The sequence below is a fragment of the Loxodonta africana genome, chromosome 3, assembly GCF_030014295.1.
Source record: "Loxodonta africana isolate mLoxAfr1 chromosome 3, mLoxAfr1.hap2, whole genome shotgun sequence".
In the NCBI taxonomy this organism is placed as follows: Eukaryota; Metazoa; Chordata; class Mammalia; order Proboscidea; family Elephantidae; genus Loxodonta; species Loxodonta africana.
In genome coordinates, this window is record NC_087344.1 from 125,421,493 (window position 1) to 125,449,189 (window position 27,697).

The 27,697-nt window shown below is 35.7% G+C and overlaps 1 protein-coding gene across 12 annotated transcripts in view; it reads left to right on the forward strand.

Moving 5' to 3' along the window:
- ADGRL2 (adhesion G protein-coupled receptor L2) overlaps positions 1-27,697 on the forward strand; it is a 206,363-nt gene that overhangs the window by 118,993 nt on the left and 59,673 nt on the right. For all 12 annotated transcript variants that reach the window (XM_023549432.2, XM_064282154.1, XM_003411217.4 and 9 more), the window contains one exon: positions 2,378-2,591. In XM_023549432.2, the coding sequence (XP_023405200.1) occupies positions 2,378-2,591 (214 nt within the window). The remainder of the gene's footprint in view (positions 1-2,377; positions 2,592-27,697) is intronic.

Sequence of the window (27,697 nt, forward strand, 5' to 3'; positions counted from 1 at the left end):
AGTGTAGGATCAAGAAAGAGAAGAAAGTAATAACATGTGTAAAACCTTAATCGTGAACTATTTGGCCTGTCTTGACATTTTCCCAGCATCATTTCTGTATTCTTTATCCACTGATAGTGTATGTCTCCACGTACTTCTAGTACTTTCAGAATCTCATAAATCATCCTAGTGAAAACCTGTCATGGTTGGGGTTTGCCACAATCCCGCAAAGATTTTCATGCTCCAAAATTTGTATTTTCCTCTCCTCTCTTCATTCTACTTATAACTTCGGTTTTCTCAGTAAAACTGAGAGTTCAGAGCTTGCTTTGAGAATGGCCGATTTTCTAAATCATAGCAATGTGTGACCCAGTAACCCTTTTGGAGGATTATTTGCACCTTAAAAAGAGGATGCATGTTTATCCAGGTGACTTTCTATTTCACTGAATTAGTGAGAGACATTGTGCGATTAAGGTAAAGAGAACAGGTTTTGGCATTGGATTGACTTGGACACAACCCAGTTCTCTAACTTGGAAGTTTATAACTTGGAACAATATACTTTTTTTCTAAATGTTTGTTTTCTCTATGAAAAGGGGACATATAGGATAATTAATATGATACAGAAAAGGCCAGAGTTAAATACGAAAAAAATAGTGTCAATTTCATAATAAACACGGTATAGATAGTGAGAGGTTAGAGAACAGAAAGGAAAAAAATGTAGGCAGCTCAGGAGTTTTTGATACAGTAGCTAGCCCGGAGGTCACACAACAGCACACCAAGGATGTACTTCTCACACAGAGTTCTTCTAAGGTGTTCTTGGATTTCCTTGCTTTTACCCTTTGTCCTATATTTTGTTATTACTTTATAGGATTCCTGATTTGAAAACCTTGGTTGAGGTTTAAAAGTCTGATCTTTCATTCTATTTAGCAGTCTTTTTTTTCACAGCACCCGTAAATGATGGTAGTGTACACTCTCCTTAATACCTCCTTTTTTTTTCCTTCCCCCATACATAAATATATAGAGTAATTTTTATGAAAGGAGTCCTGGAGGTGCAATGGTTAAACGCTCGGCTGCTAACTGGAAGGTTGGCAATTGGAACCCATCAGTGGCCCCATGGGAGGCAAGCGGGGTGATGTTCTTGTAAAGACTACAGCCTAGGAAACCCTGCGGGCAGGCATTTCTGCTCTGTCATAGAGGGTGGCTGTGAATCGGAACCAGCTTGATGGCATAGAGCAGCAACAAGTTTTATTAAATGCTTTTATGTACATTATTTTATTGCAGAGTCAAGCAGATAGGAAAAGTAATGAATGTTACGGATGTTTCGTTTCCATTTTGCGGATGACAAAACTGCATCTTAGAGAAATTTTGCCCATATTGGGTCATTCACCTTGTTGGATTGGATTTCAGTCATGCTGGCCCCTTTGAATGTCCATTGGCTGAAACATTTCACTGATGTCAGTTTTAAATAAATCCCCATCCTGCCAGAAAAGACAAACAGGAAGAACAAAAAAGAGTTGTCATCGAGTTGATTTCAACTCAAGGCGACCTCACGTATTGCATAGTAGAATTGTGCTCCATAGAGTTTTCAAGGCTGTGACCTTTCGGAAGCTGATCGCCAAGCATTTCTTTGGAGGCTTCTCTGGTTGGGTTCAAACCACCAACCTTTTGGCTAGTAGTCAAGTGCTTAACCAATTGTGCCACCCAGGATCCAGTTGTAAATAAAAACCAAACAAAAAAAAACCCAGTGCTGTCGAGTCGATTCCAACTCACAGTGACCCTATAGGACAGAGTAGAACTGCCCCATAGAGTTTCCAAAGAGCGCCTGGCGGATTTGATCTGCTGACCCTTTGGTTAGCAGCTGTAGTACTTAACCACTACACCACCAGGGTTTCCATTTTTTTTTTTTTACCTATAAACTGAAATACGTTATCCTGTAATAAGTATATTATTGTCCTATGCATCTTACTGATATTTTGGGAAAAAACTGCTAGGACAAAACTAAGATAATGCTGCTAAAAACAGTTAATGTGTATACATAAATGAGAAAGTAAGGCCTGTGTATTACAAAAGTTTTATTTCATTGCACAAATGAAGATTGTCCCATTGTGAGTTGTCACATTCTGTATTTGTAAAACTTGTCATTATTTATGAATCCATTGCTTAAATTTGTCATTTTTCTTTGGATTTGCTCAAAAAGAACCACTTAATTATGACTAGGTTATATGGAAAATATTTTGTTGGAGTAAATTTAAAATGATTAGGTAAGAACCCCCTCTCCCCGTCCCCAAAAAACTTTGTGACACCTCTTCAATTGAATGTAGACATGAATCATATTATTTTGAAAATGCCTTATTAAAATAATTTACTTTATAAGTTTATTTTTCTTTCTTTTTTTAAAAAGGTTTCAGCAGAGCAGCTTTACCATTTGGGTTAGTGAGGCGAGAACTTTCCTGTGAAGGTTATTCTATAGACCTGCGATGTCCAGGAAGTGATGTGATCATGATTGAGAGCGCTAACTACGGTCGGACAGATGACAAGATTTGTGATGCTGACCCATTTCAGATGGAGAATACAGACTGCTACCTCCCAGATGCCTTTAAAATTATGACACAAAGGTAAATACTCATGTACTATTCCATTTTAGCTGTTACATCCATTTTAGTAAAATAATTATATAATAAGTCCAAAGTGTGTAGATACAGTCCATGTCTCAGCCTGTTTACTAATGTGAGGGTTTTACACGGGAATGTTGAATTCTACTTTATACTGTAAAGTTATTAATACTCAAATCTACATCATTTTTATATAGATTGACATGTGTATCAGAAAGCATGTTTCTTGTGGTTTTCTGTATCATAAAGAATAAGAGTAATGTTTCAAATGGGATTTGCTTTTTTTAGAGCTTCAACATTTTAAAACACTTTCTGTAATATCAAGAATCTTTAAATGGCTAACTCTGTGGCAGTAATTGCTAAGCATATAGCTAAGTGTAGAATCCCTTGTTTCCTTTGTGAGACTGTACATAAAATCATTTTTACGGATTAAACCTGTCTTTCCTAGCAGATTTCGATTTACTCAGTGTTTGCGATACCACCTTGTTAGAAAAGTATCATTAGCTCAGAGAGAATCATCGATATAACAGATGTGTTAAGGCGAGATGGAAAATGTATTTCTGAATACTAAATAGGGAATTCCTCTTCAGGTACTATTTAGTTGGAATTAGGTTCTGTACTTTATGATCCAAACCATTCTTTTCCTTTTATTTTCCTGTATATTGCTCATGATGATTTTAAAGATAAAACAAGAGGCGAACTTTCTTACAAAATTTAGATTTGAGTCCTTTTTTTGTGTGTAATAAGGAGAATTCAAGTTCAGGACAAGATAGAATTTGATTATTTATCCGAGGCACTGTAGTAGTTCCTATAGAGGATTTACAGAGTTGGTTGTAAATTTGTCTTTAGCTACTTCAGTAAGATTAAACTCCAGTTCATTAACTACAAAAGGTGAGCAATATTATCCATATATTGGTTTATTTTGTGTACTAGATATGAAAGCTCTTTATAAATTGTAGAACTATGTAAATGGTACCTCTTAAAATAATTCAGAGGAGCCCTGGTGGCACAGCAGTTGATTGCTGGGCTGCTAACCAAAAGATTGGTGGTATGAACTCACCCAGCGACTCCACCGGAGAAAGACCTAACAGTCTGCTTCCGTAAAGATTACAGCCTAGAAAGCCCAGTGGGGCAGATATGCTCTGACACAGGGGTTTGCTGTGAGTCAAAGCAGCAGCCAACTATAACAACAAAATAATTCAGGACAAAATGTGATAAATGACATCTGAGAAATGCTACATAGTTTTAGGAAGAGAAAAAAGGGCGTCATCATATTTGGTTTTAGAAGAAATATTTTTTAAATGAGGCTGGTAGGCTTAATTTGTTAGTTCATTCATTCATTTTATTCTGTAAGCAACTAGTATATGCATATAGTTATAATCAATATCAGTTATATTCAGAGACCTTCTGAACAGACATTTGTGTATCACAGTTTACTATATACTATAGTTTTTATATTGTTTCCTAGGAATACCTTCACCTTTCTAGTCCATTCTCCCTGCCCCTTAGACTAAATAATACATACGTTTACACACACAAACCCGCCACCTATTCCCCCCATTTTGTACACAATATTCTGACCAACTTTCTAGCTTATTTACTAGTTCACCTTAAAGTAGAATAGCAAATTTTATAGACACGGGTCAGTATAGGCACAATGCAAACATCAGAAGGTGATACGAAGCAGTGAAGGAAAACATGGAAAAACTAATTTAAAACCAGCTGTAGAAACTCCAGAAACCCTGGTGGTATAGTGGTTAAGAGATATGACTGCTAACCAAAAGGTCAGTGGTTCAAATCCACCAGGCACTTCTTGGAAACTCTACGGGGGCAGTTCCACTCTGTCCTATAGGGTCGCTATGAATCGGAATCGACTTGATGGCAGTGGGTTTGGTTTTTTCATTTATAGAAACTCCATTTATCAATTGTTGTATTATACTGATGGCTTTAATTATTGAAAAAACACAATGACAATTTAAATGTGAACACTTGATTGAAAAGAAAGACAATGTTAAGAGGACTTCAAAATTAGTTTCCTAGTGAATGCTTTTAAGTACCACATTCTTAATATCATTTACATTCTGCCAACTGTTTTTGAATTATTTTCAGCAGCTAACAACAACCAACAACATATTCTGTCACATTTGACTGGCACATAGTTGCACGTAGCTATAGGAAAATAGGCAGTATTTTTGTATCTGAATTGTTATTGAATAATTATTAGGTGTATAGACTACTTTGTCACTGTTTGTGGGGGTGTTATCTAAGAATGGCCCTTCAGTATTAAACAAAAAACTTGAGTTATGTTCACCAAATGTTCACTTGTAACAATTTGGCAATTTTTTCATTCATAATCCTGAAAAGAATGTGGTATTCAATAAAGTAGAAAGGATAGATGTGTTTTTTTTTTTTTTTCCTTTAATGTAGAAAAATCTCTCTTTGGAAAGGACAAATAAAAGCATTAGATTTTAAAATTAAATTTGAAAGACCTCTCTCTTTACATATAGGCACAGAAATTTTAGTACCATTAAAATGTTTTTATATTATATCTCGAGGCTTTTTACTCCCTTCTCCAGCCATCATCACTTTAGTGGTAGAGACTCAAGTAAGTGAATACACTTGTAATTCAGACTGTGGTGGTGGTAAAAGTATTAATACTTGCTACTCACTCATTCTCCATTTTCTGTTTCTTGCTCTTTTAAAAGTGTGAAACCAAATTCTGTTAGTAGCTGATAGTATATTTGTCTTATAAGTATATTGAAGGCTCATCCTAAAAATTGAGAAATGGAATTCTTTCCTAAAATGATGTATTTTATGGAATAATCACAACTCTTTAAAGAGAATTGTAGTCAGGCATCTTAAAAACTACAAAATGGTTGTAGCACTTTGAATTCATTAAAACCAAACCTCTGCTACTCTGAAGTAGTTGATAAAATTAGAGTTTTGCCAACTATCTTGGTTCTTTGTAGTACTCAGGACAGTCTAGTTAGTGTCTTAAAGTGAAGTACTGAATTGTACCTGAGATCTGTTCTTCATATTTGCTTCCAGTCTTGTTTACAACTGTCCCTTTATTCATCTTCTGTACTCTTAAGGGTCTGTTCATTTTCATCAAGATAGTTTTCTGCTTGAGATTCTGCTTTTAGTGCTTTGGCTGAGCAATCTGAAAATAAATATGTAAATATTTAGTTTTTTTTCCCTTCCCAAATAATAAATGTAAGGTTATTGTACATGGTAGATCCTGTTTCATAGAGTCTTAATTCATAATATATGTGCAGGAGTAAAGCCCCAAAAAACCAAACCCAGTGCCGTCAAGTCGATTCCGACTCATAGCGACCCTATAGGACAGATTAGAACCGCCCCATAGAGTTTCCAAGGAGCGCCTGGCAGATTCGAACTGCTAACCCTTTGGTTAGCAGCCGTAGCACTTAACCACAAGTATGCCTCTATAAATACAAAGAGATACTAAAAGTAATGTAAACTACTCCCAAGCAAGTAATGACAACTGTATAGTTAAATAGTTCTCTTTTACATAGTTATTCCCTATGGTAGAGAAAGGTGTACTTTGTTTAATTGATTGAAATCCCCTCTCCCCATATAATTATTTTTTGGTAATGAAATTTCCCAAGGAAAGTACAGTTGTGCCCTAAACTGAGGAAACTAGTCTAGATGCTTCAAAAATTTTAGCCACTTTTAGATCTCACAGCCCACTTTTAGATCTCATAGCATAACTGTGATAGGTTTCTTATTTTATTGAATATAATTTAGTTTATTTGTGTTTGTCATACTGCCTATTTAACCTCCTTTAAACGTATTTGGGAAAAAGGTAGCATAGAAATAAATAGTTCCTCAGGTGATTGTTTATACAGCTTTGGCACTCACAAGAGTGGTCAAAGAAAAACATAGAGATGAAGCAGACATAAACATAGATAGTTGCATGGAAAGAGAAGATATTACCCACAGAGATCATGTAGTGTAAACATACAGAAACCTTAGAGAAACATCTGCATTTACGGGGCAGAGGTAAATTTGCCATCAAGGAAGCTGGACTAGGTGTAAGAGGATAGTGTCTTCAAGCCAGTAGTCAAAGTGATACATTATTTTTCTCATTTGTGTTAAAGATTTTTATTCTATTTAGACAACTCAAATAAAAGAACACATTAAAATTTTTAAGATAAGAGAATTTCAGGATAGAACTGAAGAAGATATCTTTCAGCCTTGAAGACTTCTGGATTTGCATGGAACCAGACAGTGAATAAATATATGATCACAATTTAGAAAATAGGGGTACAATTCAGGGATTTTTATCTTAAGGGGAAAGAAAAAAAAAATCTAAGTTCTAGAATTTGAATACAGTTTAATTGAATTGAGCGAGGTGAATGACAAAGTTGAATTTTAGAACCTAGCTCTTTTCTGGGAGGTTGGGATAATGGAAGTAAGCACTTATACGTAGGAACTGGATTAATCTATGACCATCTAATACCCTATTTCATAAAACTTCTAATCTCAGATTTCCCTTTTCCAAACATATCAATGTCCCAACAGATTATCTACAAAGAATTGCATTATATTTAACATTTTTAATCCAAGAGTAATTCAAATGTGATGATTTCTTGTGTGTGTGAGAATTCGAAGAGATGCTTCATTTTGTAGGTATATGCTAAATTTCCACATTCCATGACTCTACAGAAGATGTAGCAAGGCTGGAGCATTGCGGATGTGCTCAAGGCATGCAGTTAGAAGTGTAGCTGCATGTAAGGGACCATGCAGGCCTTACCCGGCATAAGTAGAATGAATGATCCTCTCCTCTGTCCCTGCTACCTCCTCTTCTTCCTGACAGCCAAGGCACATAGCTGGGGCCCTCTATGGAAAAGAAAAAATATAGGACATTGCTTGTAGAGTTCTTAAATACTAGATTGTTAGAGCTGCTGAGAAACTCGGGGCTCAATGTATTCTAACTCCCCTTCATTACATGTGGGGAATCAACTGTCATTGCAGTCAGTACACTTTGGCCACACAGCAGCGTACTATATATTCTCCTTATCTGTTTTAAAAATATCCCCGGGATGGAATGACAGTATGGTATTCTTCTTTTTACTTTACGAATCTTTAAGAAAGGTTGAATTATTTGCCATGGGGGTTGAAACCTCAGATTGTCTATTCTCGAACCTCATTCATTAATATTTTAGTAGTATGAAAACTTATTCTTAAATGACTTTGAATTTTAGTTGCAATGTGGGTATTTTATACACTTTTCTTATTTTCAGATGAGTGGATAGATATTAAGTGTGTATACAATGTTTAAAGGAAGGAGACATTTAAAGACACATATCAAACCTTACTATGGGAACTTGTGAATGTTGGAAGTGGCTCAGAATTTAACCCAGAAAATCCATCAAAATGCAGCATAGTTCTGCCAGTGTGCTCAGGCAGACTTCATGATTGTAGATTTCAACGTGTGTATACTACCCTTCCATACGCTCCTCTCAGCTTTTATATTGATCATTCTGTCTTCATAAAGAAGCTTTGTATCCAAGTCAGAGCATTATGGAAGCGTTGTTGAATTCATTTTTGTTTCCTGATCTTCCTTTATAAGGGAACAATCAAAATTTAAATCTGTCTTTACAAGGTCTTTTTCACCTCCCTCCCTCACTAATGGCATTTTTTTAGAGGGGTGGAAAATAACACAACCTGCCTTTTCGCTTAATTTAATGTTTCATAATATGTTGGGAGTTGGTATATGCCTACTAGTCAGGGGTACTTTTCTCTGCTTAGTGTATTTGTTTAGTGAAGCTTAGGCATTTTCATTGGATCTAAGCCTTCCACTTCTGAGAAAGTACATTCTTGCCCTTATGGTGTTTATTCCAAGTGCTTTTGTCTATCTGTGGTGTCAGGTTTACCAGCCATTTGTCCATTAGGATGATGTGCATCAGGGGAAATATAAATAACTCAGATGCAGCATACTAACCCATCATCTCTGTGCAGTGTATTTGGATTATTTTCTATCAGGTGATGGATTTCCGCTAATTCTCTCACTGTTGGCTGAGTTGTTTCATGACAACTAACTGATATTACAAACACATTCTTAGACCAAGGATTTGAAAAGTTACTAGCAGACTCTTGAACCTTAGTATCATAATAAATAACCATTAAAGCTCTATTTGGTATATCTAATTGGACACATACTTGCATGTCACTTTGCTGATGGGCATTTAAACTAAAGCACTCATTACTGGAAGAGGAGACTACTGGCAGTAATAAACATGGACCATATTAAACATTCACATTTAGTGTGCAGGAAATACTAATAAATCATAAAATGGCTTAGAAGGGATATCTAAATATCCCTCATGACCCTGCTTGTCAAATACAGAAAAAAGAAACAGTGGGACACCAAAGATTCTTCTGTACAGGGTCCTCTCTTTCTCCTTCTTTATAAAAATTAGTAAATTGAATCTATTACTGAATCACAAAGACCCTTAGGATACCAGTGTGTTTTGGTGGACTTCACTGATACTTTCCATTAATATGTAGGGTTTTACCTTTTGTATTATTTCTATTGGCCTTAGAAGTCAGAACCATTTTCCCTGGGAAACAAACACTACATTACTGGTCTTCGGTATCCCCTAAGGAGCAATTCACATTTATCGTGTGCTTTTTGACTCAGAGCTGCTTTTTAGATCATTCAGTGAAATTTAGAGGCTTGGATAATACTTTAAAAGTTTGAATTTCTAACATGACTTGCTTTTATTTTTGTACAGATGCAGATAGTAGTAGGAAAGGGGAAGTTAGTGTTTAAAAACAAAGGCATATCTCGTTTCCACCTTGTCTTTATTTTGGAAATCAAAGTGGATAGGTAAAGAGATAGGCTCAAAATAAAATGAATGTGAGCAATTCATTTGACCTATACATAACAATAATTTTTTTCATAGTTTTAAAGATGATTTAGTCTAGCTTCCTCATTTTAGGGATGAGTATTATGGATGAAATTGTTATTTAAATAGTATCTGTAAGGAAAAAAAAAATCCTCACAACTGGACCAACAAGCAACGTTCATGATAAATGGAGAAAACATTGAACTTGTCAAGGATTTCATTTTACTTGGGTCCACTATCAACACCCATGAAAATAGCAGTCAGGAAATCAGATGACGCATTGCATTGGGCAAATCTGCTGCAAAAGACCTCTTTAAAGTGTTAAAAAGATGTCACCTTGAGGACTAAGGTACACCTGACCCAAGCCATGGTATTTTTCAGTCGCCTCTTCTGCATGCGAAAGCTGGACAATGCATAAGGAAGACCAAAGGAGAATTGATGCCTTTGAATGATGGTGTTAGTGAAGAATATTGACTATACCGTGGACTGCCAGAAGAACTATCAGGCCTGTCTTGGAAGAAGTACAACCAGAACGCTCCTTAGAAGCAAGAATGGTGAGACTATGTCTCACATACTTTGCATGTGTTATCAGGAGGGATCAGTCCGTGGAGAAGGACATCATGCTTGGTACAGTGTCACCTTGAAAGAGGAAGACCCTCAACAAGATGGATTGACACAGTGGTTGCAACAGTGGGCTCAAGCATAACAACATTGGTAAGGATGGCGCAGGACCAGGCAGTGTTTTTTTCTGTTGTGCATAGGGTCGCTATGAGTTGGAACCAACTCAAGGGCACCTAACAACAATAACAGGACACTCACACATATTAGTTATAGTCTTTGTAGTTTCTTACTTAAACATTCCCTACTGTTCATTTAAAATACTGGTTTCCATCTAAAAACCTGTTGCTATCCAGCCGATTCTGACTCACAGCGACCCTGTAGGACAGAGTCTAACTGCCCCTAGAGTTTCCAAGTTGTGGCTGGTGGATTTGAACAGCTGACCTTTTGGTTAACAGCTGAACATTTAACCACTGTGCCACCAGGGCTCCGGATTCCATTTATGAAATATAAATAAGTTAATTGTGTTAATTTGGAACCAAAACAGTGGGGTGGTACTTTAACAGATACTGAAAATGTAGAAGCGCTTTTAGAATTGATTAATGGGTAGAGGCTGGAAGAATTTTAAGGTGCCTAATAGTAAAAAAAAAAAAGGTGCCTAATAGTAAAAGCCCAGATTTCCTTGAGGAGACTGTTAGTAGAGTTATGGACATTAAATGTGCTTCTGGTGAAGCTTTAAAAGAAAATGATGAACATGTTAATTGGCAGTGCAGGAAGAGAAACGCTTTTTATGCAATGGCAAGGAACTTCTCTGAATTATGTTCAAATATTTGGTGGAGGGTTGAACTTCTAAGTGATGAACTTGGATATCTGGCTGATGAGATTTCTAAGCAGTGTCTTAAAGGGACCACGTGGTCTCTCCTTCGTACTTATAGTGAAATGTGAGAGAAAAGAGATGGACTTAAAAGTGAACTGTACAAAATGGAAACAAAACTTACAGGATTTGGAAAACTCTGTTGTACAAACTAAGGACACATGTCCTGGAATGTTCACCAAGGATGTGGCTGCACAATCTGTTGTTAAAGAGATAAAGCCTGTGTCTGATGGATCTAACCAACTATCACAGCAGAAAACCTATTAGCTTAGACTGAAGGGGATAGAGAAAGAACAAAAGAGAAGAATGCTGTTTTGCCTATTGGGATTCTACAGGCAGGAAACAGGCCAAAGGAGCTACATCTGTTGTCCTCCAGGAAAAGAAAAGGACCATCCCTGGACCAACTCAGAGAACAGCATAACTGTTGGAAGGAACACAAGAAGAAGGGCTGTCTCGATTTCAAAGAGTGGAACCACAGCCTGCTGGGTTTAAAAGGGTGGGGCCACGGGCTTCTAGATTTCAGAGTCAGATCTTCACCAACTCACTTTCAGAGTGTGGTGTTGCTGTTGCCAGAAAGATGGGGCTGCTGCCCAAAGCAGAGGGTATGAAGCTGCCATGTCCACTCATCAGAAGAACAGAGTCTGCTGGGGCCCAAGGAGGTGGGTTGCCACTCAGGTGGACTCGGAGGATGGGGCCGCCCAAAGCCAAGGGAACAGTGTTGCCACCCCCGTGGGCCTGGAAGGCAGAGCTGAAGCCCAGGGCCAAGGGATCTCTATCCGGAATTCAGAGAGCAGGGATAATACCAGAATCTGGAGGATAGGGCCATTGCCCAAATGATTAGCTAATGTAATTTGTTCTGCAGGTTTTAGAGTTGCTTGGTGCCTGTAACGCCTTTTTTTCCATTTGTGATGGAAATGTCTACCATGTGCCTGTTCTACCATTGTACTTTGGAGGAAGATAAACTTGTATTTTAGATTTCACAGGTTCTCAGATGAAGAGGAATTTTGCAGAAGATGAGATTTTGGACTCAGAGTTGATTTAAGACTTTTGGAATGATATGATGGGACGAATGTATTTTACAAGTGGCAAGGACTTGAATTTTTGAGGGTCACGGGGGTGTATGTTATGGATTTAATTGTGTCCACCAAAAGTATATGTTGGCTGGGCCATGATTCCCAGTATTGTGTGGCTGTCCTCCATTTTGTGATCTGATGTGGTTATTGTCCATTTTGTGATGTGTTATAAATCTTTAGCCTCTTTGCCTGTGGTCCTGTTTGGGAGTGAGTTGTCTCTTACGTTAATGAGGCAGGACTAGGGTGGGATTTATCCTGAGTCACCACCTTACTAGAGCATGTGTCTCAAGTCACCATCCTACCCCAGTCACCTCCCTTAACACTCTTTATTCAAATCATGCCCTTACTTGAGTCACACCTTTTATCTTACCAGATGCAGAAGGAGAGAAAAGCAAGCGGAAGTAGGGAACTGAATACCACCGAGAAGGATAGATGGAAGTGGGGTGTGTCCTTTAGACCTGGGGTCTCTGCACTTAGAACCAGGAGATACAGAGAGCTGTAACACCAGACATGGTGCAAGATGGTAAGCAGTGGCTGCAGAAAAACGGCTGCAGCAGAACCAAGAGACTGGTGTAAAATGGCATAGGATCCAACCCACAGAGTGAGAGAGAGCTGAGTGCTTTTGGGTAGGAGGCTTCCTGGTAAAGCGGGGTGCCTTCTGGGCACTTAGCAGTAGAACTAAAGAGCTGTGTAACATTTGTCTGAGCAGGGCATAGATCAGGCTGAGGGGCAGAGGGGCCGAGGGCCAGATAGAGGCCTGCCTGTGGACGCAGCTGAGAAAAGGCTGTCCTGATTGACACGGACTTTGGTCTAGAGTCAACAGAGAAAATCTTCCCCAGAAACCAGTGCGCTGAATTCAGACTTTTAGCCTCCTAAATTGAGAAAATAAATTTCTGTTTGTTAGCTACCGTTTGTGGTATTTCTGTGGTAGCAGCGCTAGACAACTCTGACAGAATTTATCTGATTCAATATTATATTACTGAAACATACCGGACAAATGTTAACTCACTTAGTGGAAGGACACTAGCCTAGGTTACTGAAGACTTGTTTAAAATATCCATTTGAATAATGAATTTTTTTGCACATGTGTCTGATTTCTAATAGCATACTAGTGAATATCAGGGTATAAATTTGGCCTACAAGAATCCCTTTAAAAAGGTATACTTTGAACAAATAAGAATAGATTTTTAATCACAGTTGTAGAGAATAGAAATGAAATTCTTATTTTTGACTTCTTTAAATATTTTGTTTTTGGTAAAAGTTACACAGCAAACTTGGTTCCCATTTAACAATTTCTATACATATTCTTCAGTGACATTGGTTACCTTTTTCACAGTATGTCAACTTTCTCATTTTCATTCTGGTTGTTCCATTTTTATTAATCTAGCTTCCCTGCTATGCCTTTCTCATCTTTACTTTAGGGTAGATGTTGACTGTTTGGTCCTCATATAGATGAGTTTTAAAGGAGCACACTGCTCATGGGTGACAGTGTCTATCTCATGACACAGCCTGTTATTTTAGCTGAAAGGTGCTCTCCGGGAGTAGTTTCGGTTCAGAGATTAAAGGGCATCTCAGGGCAGTAGTCTCAGGGGTTCCTCTAGTCTCTGCCACCCAGTTAGTCTGGACTTTTTTTTATAAAGAATTTGAGCTTTGTTCTACATTTTCTTCCTGTTCTACCTGAGACCATCCAACATGTCCCTGGTTAGAACGGTCAGTAGTGGTCGCTGGGTACCATCTAGTTTTTTGGGTCTCAGAATAGATGAGGCCGTGGTTTGTGTAGGCTGTTAGCCCTGTAGACTATTTTCCTCTCTGATTCTTTGGTTTCCTTCTTTCTCTTTTGTGGCAGACAAGTAGAAACCAAGTTGTATATTATGTGGCTCCTCACAACCTTTTAAAATCTCAGATACTACTCACCAAACTAGGGTATAGTATTTTTGACTTTAAAATCACAACATAGCCACTATTTTTTCTTTGTATTTAACATTTTCTGATATTGTTATTTTTTTCCATCCCCAAATCTCATAGCCAGATGTTAATAAAATGTAATATAATACATACTTTCTACCAGTATAAAAAATGAAGACTGAATAGTGAATTGTAACATTATTAAGATTTAGGAATTATTTGCATAATGCAGTACAACCTCATATTAGCATTTTTATTACCAGGAAATGAATACGTGCATTCATTGAAGCTTTGGAATAATTTCACTCTGGAATAATTTTGAAATTATTTATTATTTAATACATCTTATAATTTAATAAATAATGGCCAAATTTAGTTTTGAGTAATATTGAAAATATTCCATTCTTATTATCCTTGTATGTTTTAGTGAGATTTCTAATTAATTAAAAATTCTAATTAATTAAAAAATTCCTGTATATTATTTGGTAGAGAAAGTGTCCTTAGTTGTTGGTTTTTCCCAAATTCTTTTACTTTTTTCTTCCTGGCAATTGAAGAGCTTTATTTTGCCATGCCAAAAGCAGGATAGCAATGATGAATCAGTATCATTTGTAATATACCTTATTAAGTAATTTTGTTAAATTAAGACAGATATGTTGTTAAATATTAAAGAAAAACACAGTTTAAACTTTGTTGTGGGCCTGTTAATTTTTCCATATAATAGAAATTATAATCCTAGGCCATATTAGCAATAGCAGCAACAACAACAAAAAATACACCTGTATCAATACTTAGTCTATATAAAATTATTGTGAGTACCTAAGGCTTCGATGACATTTTACTAATACATATTTAGCTCAATCTTGCGGATTAAAAAAAAAATTCTTTTTATTTTGCTGTTTATTTTCTTTAGATGTATTATATTAATTTAGTTACATTTTTTAGTGCTGCTTATAATTTCACGATTAGGTGTAGATCTAATATATTTTTCTTAGATGTTTCCAGTGTAAATTTGGTTATGAATGAACACAAAGAAGTAAGTTACTCTGTAGTTTTCTAAGATGTCTTTATCTCTTATAAATCATTCAAATGTATTGTGTAATTAATAAAGGTACAGTTCTCCCTGTGTTTCTTCAGATGTTGTGTTCAACCAGTAAAGAAGCGCTTTTAGAACTCACCCAAACACACACTCCATGACCTGGGAAGGGATCATCTGAAAGGAGAGTCACTTTTTTTAAGTTGGCTTGAGAAGCACCAGTTTCATTTTTCAGAACACAGACACACTGTTGTTATAGAACTCGCCTGTAATGAGTGAAAATACTGCTTTTTCTCTAAAGGTGTATTTATCAAGAAGCTAATGAAGCTTTAAACTTCAGGTCCCTTTATTTGCACAGGCATTTTCTAAAGCTTTCTTAGGACTTGTAACACAGTCATATGTTTTTGTAAAATTTGCAAAAGTAAGATGTTTTAAATTGTAATCCTTTAGGCTTCCTATTCTACTCTGATTCTAAACTGAGTTCTAAACAAATTTCAAAAAAATTATACTAATGGGCTTTGCTTTTATACTCCCCAGCCCCCTACTTCCCCTTTCCCCACTTTCTACCTACTTTTATAACCCCCCCATTACACCATTTATGTGGGAAAAAATATTATTTATTTTCTTTAGTTATGATTTCATTGGGCTTTTATATGAGATCCATAATCAAAACCACTTTGATTAAATCAGTTTATTTTGTTTTGGTTACTACTCCTGGAACTTGCCAAAACCATACAGCAGGAGGAGACAAGGGAATGTGTGTTGATTTTTCTAGGACACTTTCTAATTTGGTAATTTTTACCGTATTTAAATTGTGCTGTGACCCTGTCCTAAGATCTTCTCATTGTTAATTCATGAAATTCTGTATATATAATTTAAAAGAATGTTTATAAGTAACTTTTGAAATCTTAATTGTGGGTTGTTATGTGGCCGAGACTATACGTTTTAAATACATGTATATATATACATATATATGTGTATGTATATATTTAACAGATAAGTCATAACAAGTATATTATCTGAGAAGTTGATTTAGGACATTTTGTATGTGCATTGCCATTTATTTCAACCCTTGACAAGAAGACCTTTATTAAGCTGTGATGATTACTGAATAAAAAATGTAACCAAGATTATTTTTTATTCAAATATAATTTAAATATTCATCAAAGACAAGTTATGCTTGAGACTGACAGAGACTATTAACATCAAAAAATATAATTAACTGCATTGGGTATCATGAAGCAGAGTTAGCCAAATAGCCGAGAGGTCTAATTGCTCTGGAGTTTGAGAAGCCATGGTTTTATTTTATGCTGTAGCTGTGGAATTAATAGTAATGCGGTTTCCTATGTGGGCCAATTAAAAGCTGCCTGTTAAGGTTCATTGCTCTATAGGAAATCCGTTGAATATCACTTAGTAAACAGGATTGACATGTCAGTGCATACAAGAAGATAAAATAGAATAAAAGCTGTTAAAATGAGAAGTATAAAAGAACTGTGTTTGAAAGCAGTTTATAAAACTCACTACATTTACAGCTCTGGAACAGACATTGTAGTGTGCACTCAACGTTCGCATTTGGGAGCAGGCAGTCTTTCCCGAGCAGCCAGGAGGGTTGCACAGCTGAACCCTTCTCCAGGAACTGCCCTGGGCTGAGCAGATCTGCTGTTAAACTCCCTTCCCAGGGGAAACTCACATAGAATGCCACAGTACAAAGACCTGGCCCCCATACCTTTTTGCTTGATTTCGGGACATTCTGAAGGACTTTGCCAACTCCAGAGCTGCCTCCCTCCCTGAGGTTTTTTTTCTGGGGCTTTTTTGCAACTTCTTACTCTACCCTCATCCCTTCACTGATAGTTCTGAGAGCACTCCCGGTGAACCTTCCACAGAAACTTCTGCCTCAGAGCCTGCTTCCTGGGCTACCCAACTTAAGAAAGGTACTGATATTTGTAATAAAAACAGCTGTCAGTGGTATTGGTTTATATGCATTGTTAACAACCTGGCAATAACATAGTTTTTAAAGAAAAAAAACATTGCCCGATTCAAGTCTAAAAATGTCTTTGCTTTATGTTCTAAAGTTTATCTTTGTCAGTTGGTTCTTTTTGTCTTTAATAAAAATAATATTCTGGCCTTTGTGGCTCTATTAAGCTTTTTAGAAGAATGCAGAAAGAAAGCACTCTTGATTGAACTCAAAAGATTTTGCATTGCCCAGGCTGTAGGGATTTAAAAGTGGACAGACATTCTGATGGTATTTTGACATTAATGAGGTTGCTGAAATGGAAAACTTTAAAGGTCAAAGATAAGAGCAGTAGCAAGATCTTCTAGCTTTTTTTTTTCCTTAATAATGACATATCAAACATGATTAATAAGTTGGCATGATTTCTACCACAAGGTATGTAATGTTATGTGTGAGTCTACTGCTTTAAGTATTACAATACTTTTACAAATAAAAATAATTCTAAAACTGTAACTTAATATTCAATTTCATATAGTTTATTAAATTAAGATAATCTCACATTTAGCTTTAACTTCTGCAAGATGTAAAAACTCAAAATTGCTTAGATTTTAATATGTATAATATGATAATATGTACAGTGTCTTTGATCTTTAGTGATAAGGATGTTTTTCTAGTCATCCATTATTTAATATGCTTACCCTGTTCATATCTGTGGCATAAGAGTGCATGTTAGCTTTTCAAAAGAGCACAGTATTTGCTGCTTCACAGCACACAGCCTTGTACTCCCAAGCCTGCACGTGGTGTTAGCGATATTTTAAAGCACTTGAGTCTAGCATTTTATAGGTCATGATGAACTGAGCCTTTCAGACAAGTTACTGATACGAAGCTAATTCAAGTTAGGAGTATAATACAGAATGGAAGCCTTCTTCTACCTTCATTGTAATTTTTAAAAACTTATATAAAATGTAAAACAGAAAAGATTTAATTCGGTTTATAGCATATGATTATGGAAACATGCTTGGTTTCAGAAAATTATTTTATCTTTCATTCATCGATTAATGCCACCAAATGATTACTGAGTTCTACAGTGTGAAAGCTCATATGCCTAGCCCTCTAAGGCATTTATGAACAACTGGGTGAGAATATATATTTTCAGGTGTATAGGCTGATGTTGATATAGTTAATAAATTGTAGAATAAGAAACAGCATTGCAGGTACTGCAGGTGGTTCTGAGATTCTTAAGACAGTCATTAACCCTTCAAAGATAATCCAGTGAAGAAGATATGTACAGAAATAACTGTAATACCTAATCTCTCTTATATCCTAACGTAATTCCAAAAATTGGTAGAGATGGGGAAAATGATGAGCAATCCTGGGAAAATATACTCAAGTTGAGAGAATACTGGTAGGTCTGTTAAGGAAGCTAGTCAAGTTCTGGCTCCTTTTCCACATTTTTTATAGATCATGTAGCATTTCCATCAGCTTTCTTATCCTTTCGTGCACCATGAGCTCTTGTCTTGCACTTAGGCTATAGAAAAAAAAGGGTCTGTCAAAGATGTGTTCTTTGTACTTCTCAAAATTATGGAATAGTTCTAGAGAAATTATATTTTAAATAAGATTGTTTTTAACTCTGTGTGTCAGTTTGGAAAAAATAGCACTAGGTGTTTAGACCTTTCATGAAAACTGAAACAATAAGTTCACTGTTTTCATAGCAGAGTAGTACATCATTCCATGTCCATTTGTTCACATTCTTCTGGATAGATAATGTTAAAAGGTGGTATATTTAGGGTACATGGTCCCAAAATTTTAAGCATTTCTGCATGTAGGATATATCAGCAAGTACTGTCATCTATCCTTGTTTCTAGTGCCAGAATCACAGATGGGTATTAAAATCTCCTCCCTCCTTCAGTCTCTTCCTTTTTTCCACCCCTCTCTTTCCTCCCTTCTCCGCTCTCTGTATTTACCTACCCACTTTCCTATCCTCTTAAGAAAACTTCTTGACTTTGTGAATGAGATGCAGCAAGAGGACACTCCCTTGATGTTTTTAAAAGAGATGTTTGGGTGATATGCCGTGGGCTGCCTGCTTATGAATTGGTGTTCAGTTATCAAGAATGCTATCAGCAACGCCTTGTTTCTTTCTTATCAGCTACTTCCTGCTGTCAGCATGGCAGTTATTTCAGTAGAAAAGGATTTGCATCAAATGTAATGCTGTATTATATACAGCCAACATGGGGCTTTTAATTGTGCAAACACATGAGACTCCTGCAGTGGTAGTCAATTTGATAAAAGGATTAGGTTATGAATATTTTGTAATGATTAAAGATTAGTTCAGGTTTATCGGAAGTAAGCTGGTGAAATTTGCCATATATTTATCAGTCAGGTGAGACTCCATTAAATTTGAGCGTGTATGAACCACAAAGTATCTGTCTCTTTATAAGTCTCTAGTGAATTTGATTATTTATATTCAGATTATGGGCATTAAGGATTGTTTTTGACCTTGCACACCTGCTCTACTCCTGAGAGTATCCCAAGAGTCTGTGCTTCCAGTTTTTGGCCTTCATTGTTCATCGTCTTTTATGTTAAAGAACAGTTAGGTAAACATCTACACAAAATTCTGTAGTTTTTATTAAGGACATACCAACTCATATTTATCTCAAAAAAGACATTTGGAGTTCTTCCTCATGCAAAATCTTACATAAAATACAGAAGAATGAGAATTACAATTTAGAAAGTACTTATTGAATGAGTATTCCTTGCCTTAAAAAGGTTAGACGTTCAGGATGAATGTAATAGAAGCCTACATCTAACTATGGAAGCAAAAAACAACTGAAGGGCACTATAGAAGACTTGATACAGCCTAGTGACCAACACTCTTTGGAGTGTTTGGGGAATATTATAAACAAGTACAAAAAGAGTTTACTTGTTTAAGCCCAGACGTGGGACATATTTGGTCAGTTAAATAACAACTAAAATGCAAAATACAGGAGAGGTTCCACAAAACAGAATGTGATTAATTGGTAAATATATAGAAAATCATTGACTTAGGCAAAGGAGAGAAAGTTCGCTTCAGGTTCAGCTAGTCAAGGAAGAATTTAACACTGTTTGGCCAGCATAGTTTTAGTTTTTGTCTTGGCTTTTCCTGTGCCACCAGCTTGACTGAGGCTTCCTGCATATGTGTGTGCCTCACTAAAGTACCTAACTAGGAGTTGCTCTTAAACTTGCATAGAAGGCACTGCTGGTTGCTGGAAAACAGCAGTTCGTCAGACCAGAAGCCCGAGCTCCTAAACTCTGAAAATTTTCTGCTTAAGAGATCTTAGTATTAAGGAAGAAATAGTTCAAAAAGTACACCTAGACAGCAATTTCTGCCAGAATTCAGAGGTTTTGAGTAAGTGAGTGCTCACCAGTGTGCCAGCTGTTTTAGGCAGCACAGATGTTAGTTAAGATTCTCAAAATCTACATAGAAAGGATTGTCTCTGTTGGGATTTTTTGGTAGGCACAAACGCTGAGTCCTGCATATGGAGTATATGGTGTAGGTAGAGATGAGATACAATCAGGAGAGAGGAAGAGCTTTCTGACAATGTGACTTTACTTTGACAGTTCACTCAGATTAGATCAGTGATTTTAAAACTGGATTTCTTGGTGAAACCATAAGATTTTGGGGAGAGTGAGGTGTAGGGAAGGGGAGAGCAAAAGGATTGTCTAAGGAGTTTGGAAAAGAGTTTGTCGTACGACAATTCCAGTCCTGTCCCCACCCCCATTTTCTAATCCCCTGCATTTAACATAAAACATTTTCTTTAAATAAAATATCTGCTGACAAGTTTCTGTGCTAGAAAAAATTGATACTACTGTATTTGTGATGGTATATTATATAAACCCAGTGCAATTATAATTGCATAGTACATAATTGCCAATGACATTTTGAAATGGGAAAGGGGGAAGAGTATACTCTATCAGAACAGAATAGTTAGATGAAAATTCCTGGGATGAGTTGGGATGTAATCTGACCATGAAGGTAGAATTTACAATCTCAATAAGTAGATGATAAGGTGGATTCTTTCTGAGTTGGAAAAAAATATATAAAGAAAATATAGATCATGATTTCTGTGGGAGTACAATGTTAAAATTGGATAGTTAATTTAAAAAAAGATTCCTGATTTTCAGAATAATTGTGCAACACTTTGTTTTCAGAACGAGAGTTTTCATGTGAACATTTATACATCGTTGAACTCTGGAGGTTCATATGATAACTGTATTTTTTCCTTACTCCAACATTAATTTAATTCATATTATTAAGATATTACTAATATTATTACCACCTTTGTTTATACAAGGCTTTCCTATACATTTGTTTATAAACTAAGTCAAATTTTTTTCTGGGAAAATATTTTAAGAAGTGTCATAAGGAAAGTAAGTTGGTTTAATATAAAAGTTAATAATCAAAAAAGTGTTTAGCTGAAAATAAGTGTGATGAGGAAATACAGTATCTGAAACTTGTGGAAGCTTTCCACCAAAATAGTCAGATTCAGAATTCACTGGATAATGAATAGCAGTGCTTTCTTGCCTCTTGATTAAAAACAAATAACAACAAAAATCCAAAAAACAAAATCAAGCGGTTATTGACCAAGTGTTATTTTAATAAGAAATGGGAAACCTTTCCTGAGCTGATTAAATACTTTAACAAAAATCTCTGCTGTTGCCCTAAGTTTTGCATAAATGCAAAATAAGAGTCATGACACTGAAAGTGTTATTCCCCATCATTTTGGTTGGATTTGTATATGAAATTCTGTCAAAATTTTTTGCCATGCTGTTATCACAGTGAAGTGTAGTTATATTATCTGTCAATTAGATAGAAATTTCTGTTTTTCATTCAGAGATTTATTATTCTAGGTGACACCCTCTTATATATCTTGGGAGTTAGAAAAAATCTTTGTGGCATAACTTTCTTGTTCATCAAAATTGTATTCAAGATAGTCATCTTTAAGGTGACTATAGAATAACAACACCAACAAAAATCTAGTTTATTTAACACTGCCCTCTAAAACTCCTTTTAACTGCCTGTGTTATTTCAGATCTAATCCTCTGAGTGGGTAATTAACAGAACAGAAAAGCCATTTGTGGAAAAGTCGAGCCATAAGGGTGAAAATATTTCTTCACCAAATGGACTTTAAGTAGTAAATAATTACAAAAGGAAAAGATTTGGGATGACCAGTCGAAATCTGAGAATAATTAGAAGGAATACAGTATGAAGATCAAAATGCTTGGCATATATGTACAACCATTCTCATAACAAGACTAAATATTTAGAAACCAAAAATCCACTCACAATTTGAAGAAAAATAACCCAGGACAAATGTGTCTGTAACTCTGCAGATAATTAGCAAGGGTTATGGGAAGGAAAAACATCACAGATTGGCTCCAAGGTTCTGCGAGGTCATGTCTTACTTATTACGCTGTGTCTTTTATATGGCCTGGTAACAAGTTTCTAGCTAATTTAATGTAACTAGGGCATCCCATAGCGATTTCCCTTTTCCCTTGTTAAAAATGTGATAGCTTTTGCAAGTGCAGACTGCAGTAGGTTAACATTTTTCTAAATAATTGTTCCTAATTGATACACGTCATAATAATTTTTTGAATTATTAAAAGCAGAGGTCTTGAAAATTTGGTTACACAAGGGATATTTTTAAAATATTTCAAAATTCTATAGTTTTTCCTCACTTAAATTATCTTGTTCCTTTCATTAAGTAGTTAGACCTGATGACCCTCTCAATGAAATTTAGTCTCAGTGGCATGCTTTGTAAATAAATACTTCTTATTTTGCTAATAAAAGCAAGCACATTTGTGTTGAATGTGCATTTCTGCAAACAAGAGATTTCATACTGGATTTATAAGGCTCTGAGTGAGTCAAGCCTAATATGCATTAAACTGACCCCAAGGTCCAGTAAAAACTGCACAAAAAAAAAACTGCAAGGAATTTCAAAGTTTTCTAAAACATGGGAAGTTGTTTTTAGCAGATCAGCCTTGCCATTTCATAATGCTTATTTTATTTGTTAATACGAGATTTTGGAGAAAGTTTTTAATTTCTGTGACACAAATTAAATATTAAAGCATCTGTTCTCTGTGGTTGTAATTCCAAGCACAGTATTTTACTTAGATACAAAATGATTACAGAGGGTATCACTTTTATGTTTTTCAGATTTTCAACATATGGAAAAACAGAAAGTTAGCTTTCAAATATGAGCTTAAACAGAATTTCACTGTTAACTTTTTGTTGACTTGCTATAAGTTACTGACATTTACCTGTTTTTTCGGGGGGGGACGGTACTTTCTATTATACTATATTCTTTTACATTCAAATCAGTTTATATTTGTATATTGATAGTACAGAAAGATTTTTTATTTTTGCTAATGGTTATTATTTAATTGATAAAATGACTTTTTAAAAAATTTTCCAAAACAGTTGCAGAGATTTTTTTCACAGTTGCAATTAAAAAAAAAAATCAGTATTACAGTCAAAACTTGAAAACACCAATATATAAGAGATTAAGTGGAATAAAAATTATTGTTTTCCCTCCACAAGTTATGTACCCATGCATGTACCCATATTCAAGCATATTATGTCAGAGATTCTGGTAGTAACTTCATTTCAGAGATGATTTCAAAATACTTTAAAGAATACAGTGTTCTATAGTGCTTAAAGAATAATGTCTTAATATGCCTAAAGAATTAAATTCTAGATGACAGAAATCTTCTAGACTACACAAATTATTAAATAAATTATGAGAACATAGTTATGTGACAAGTGGGAACATTACTATAGAACACTTCTTTTTTGCCATGTTAATTCACACCATTTAGCTTCCTAATGTTATGTTTACCTAACAGTTAGTTAGGCTCACAAATTATCATTAATAAATGTTTAAAGAAAGCAGGACCTACTTTCCCTAGCTCTACAGAATAGTAGAAGTTTAGATGATAAAAGAGCATCTTATTATGAGATTGGGGGAAAACAACAACAAAGGTTTGATTTAACATTTGACTAGTTTTCCTCTCGTATCTGTGAGAGTGATTGTAATCTTGTGTCTTGAAGTATGACCTCTGTTTCCTCCCTTCCCAGTTCATTTGATTACTTTGCTTAAACAAATCTTTGTGTTGGGTTTAGCTATTGGTGTTCTAAGATCGTGTGTTATATGTATAAAATTTTGTTATAAATTTGGACCCAAGAAGACAAGTATTCTAGTGGCTAGAGCATCCTTGGTCATTTGTAATTGTTTCTATATGGAGAAGTGATTTGGAAGTCAAAGGGTACTGTTCCCCCCTTGTCCTTAAATAGATAATCCATTTCTTAGGTGTTATATTATTGGCTTTCATGAAACAAAACTATGTCCAAATTGACAGAATTATCTGAGAATCAAGGATAGCTGCTTGCAGCAGAATTGGCAGTCTGGTGTTTGTTTATGAGCCATTCATCGCTATTTTATTCATTCAAAAACACTGAATTTCTATTAAGTGCCAGGCGTATAAAAACCTCCAGTAAGAATTACAAGCTGGCAACTTCTTTTCTCTCTCTCTCTCTCTTTTTTTTCCTTTCCTTTCCTTTCCTTCGTGCTAAGATTTCTAATTTTTTTTTTTAACACATTCAATTGAATAAAATATATTTAGGAAACGTATTGATTTTTCATTAGTAATTGAGACTCAAGAATGAATGTCACTCCTGTTAGAGAATGGATTCATATTTGCAATAATTCAGCTATAGATGTTCTATTCGTGTTAGAATATGTAATTCACACATGAATGTAGTTTAAACTCTTCGAGGTTATGTATGTAATCTGCTTATACTTGGCATTATTGGAAAGAGGTCACAGAGGTCATGTTACATGATGCCCTGGTAGCTTGAAAACATTTATTTCGTCTCCAGAAAGTAAGCAGCTGTAGCTAAGACACAGTACTTCAGGAAAGGAGCAGACCTATTATTGGTAGTATTTTCTCATTGAATTTTTAAAATAACATATGCCATTAAGAGACTGAAATTGTTGAAATGCGCTTCATCAACTATACAGACTCAGTGAAGTGTTGGACTATTCTTGGGGCCAGCTATAGATTTCAGCAAACTTGAATTTTTAGTTTCTGTTATGATATACTGAGCTTTTCTTTTGAATGCTAGGGTATTTGTTCAAGTCGTTAGATTTTGCATTTTTAATCTTCCTTAGAACTGTGGTGAATAATGGCCCCTGGCAGGAAATAATGAAATTTTCTTAATTTATATTTTCAAGCAGAAGCTTCAATTGAAAATGGCATCCTGTGGCCTGGAGACATAGCTGTAGTGTAAGTTTCAGGGGAGTTGCAGTAATAAGGCAGTACCATTGGTGACGAAGAATGATAGGACAGTGAAGAAGTAATTTAAGGAGGAAAAGAGAATGCACCAAAGCTTTATGGTAGCATATCTAATGATCTGCTGAAGATTCCCAGTGGTTGTGGGAGCATGACTGGAGAGACTAATGTTATCTTGCCAAAACAGAAGCCCCTGCTTAATCAGCAGAACAAGATCATTGATTAAAACACCTCTCACAATGGATTACACATAGAATCTCATCTCCATACTTTGCACTTGGTAAAGTGTAATAATGAACATAAGGTAATCAAAAGAAGAGTAAAAGCAGTTTGTTGGGGCATTGTACAATTCAAGACTAGAGTTGCAGTGGAAACAAATCTGCACGAATAGTTCAGCGTGTTTTTAAAGCCGGACGTAGGAAAGAGCATTCACGGTAGAAGGATTACTCTGGAAGAATAAACGATATTCTGCCCCTTTAAGTTTTGCAGGTCTGTGTCCATCTTAAGGGGCCACTCATTGGTATTATGTTTTTGCTACTTGATATTTATTGAGGTATATAATCCAGGCTTTGTGCAGAGAGCTTGCAGGCAGTATCACATTTAACCTTAACAACAATTTTCTAATGAAGGTATCATTATATTTTACAGATGGAAAACCTGAGGTTGGAAAAGTTTAATAAAAATTTTTAAGGACTCAGCATCTAAATAAGCACACATGATTCTAAAGCCTCTACTTTTAATCAGTAATTTTCTCAATTAGCAAATGATTTTGATTTTAGCACCAGTTATTTAAAAAAACTTGATTTTTATACAACTTATTTTCATACTATAGTAACGTGAGCATTGTGCTATTAAACTTCTTTGACTCACAGTTTTAAAAGATTAAGGAAAAGAAACATACTAATAGTTTGAGTTATTAAGAATATTTTATTAACAATAAAGCGCTACTGTCGGAATCGACTCGACGGCACTGGGTACTGGGTGGGTGCTAACAATAAAAACTAACGTTTCTTCAAAATACTATTGTTAATATGTATATGACAATAATTTCTAATTTCCACATACCAAAAACCAAAAGCAAACCTGTTGCTGTTGAGTCAAATCTGACTCATAGCAACTCTATAGGACAGAACAGAACTGCCCCATAGAGTTTCCAGGGAGCACCTGGTGGATTCGATCTGCTGACCTTTTGGTTAGGAGACATAGCTCTTAACCACTACACCACCAGGGTTTCCAATTTCCACATACTAGTGTATAAATTTGGAGCCCTGGTGGCACAGTGTTTAAGAACTCGGCTGCTAACCAGAAGGCCTGCGGTTTGAATCCACCAGCCGCACCTTGGAAACCCTATGGGGCAGTTCTACTTTGTCCTATACGGTCACTATGAGTTGGAATCGATTGGATGGTAACAGGGTTTTTTGTTAATTTTTTAAAATTGCACCTTCGATGAAGGTTTACAGAGCAAATTAGTCTCTCATTAAACAATTAACACACGTATTGGTTTGTGATACTGGTTGCCAACCCCACAACCTGTCAACACTCTGCCCTTCTTGACCTTGGGTTCCCTGTGGCAATGGGTTTTTAAAGAGTATATAAATTTAATGATTACTGCACTTTTGCAAAATGCTCTTTCATCAATTACACGTATTTTTCTAGAGAAATTTTATGTTTTGAAAGTATTGTGGATGCAGTGCCAGTTTATATTGACACCTGAGAACAGTGATTACATCTGGAAGATAAAAATATACTGTTTGTAATACTTTCAATTTATTACCGTCTGCTGATTGTGATGGCAGGCCCCTGGGTGTGGCACAAATGGTTAAATGCTTGACTACTAATGAAAAGGTTGATGGTTCAAACCCACCCAAAGGCATTTTGGAAATAATGGCTGCTTTCCAAAGGTCACAGCCTTGAAAACCCCGTGGAATGCAGTTCTCTACTTTGCATACATGGGGTTGCCATGAGTTGGAATCAGCTGGAGGGCAACTATCAATTGTGATGGTTAAGAGATTCATGAGATATTTTTATAGTATTTTTCAAAGTTTCTTCTCTTACATGTTGTGTACAAGCCTGGACAGTATCACTGACTTTAAATATGTATTCTAATTTTTGCCAATAAGTGGATACATTGGTATTTCTTTATGCATAGGAAGATTCAGGGTTTCTTCAGCTTTTGAGATGTTCAGTTGATTCATTCCTGAATAGAGTCCCTTATCCTCCATTTAAGGGTGGAAAGACTATAGGAATGTGTTTTTTAATGATTTTTAAAATTCAGTGTTTTGTACCATTTCAAGCAGGTTTTATGACCTATATGCAGGATTTAAAATTTTCTTTGTTGTAGTTGAAGGGTTTTATTAATAAAATCTAAGTTTTATGAATATTAATGTCAGAAACAGTAGTTTTTATTATAGTATTTGAACCTGGTAATGTAAGAAAGCATTGATGGGTTTGTTTTTAGTTGTATATGTAATTCTCAGGTTGAACATTATATTCAGTGCATATTCAGAGTAGTAAA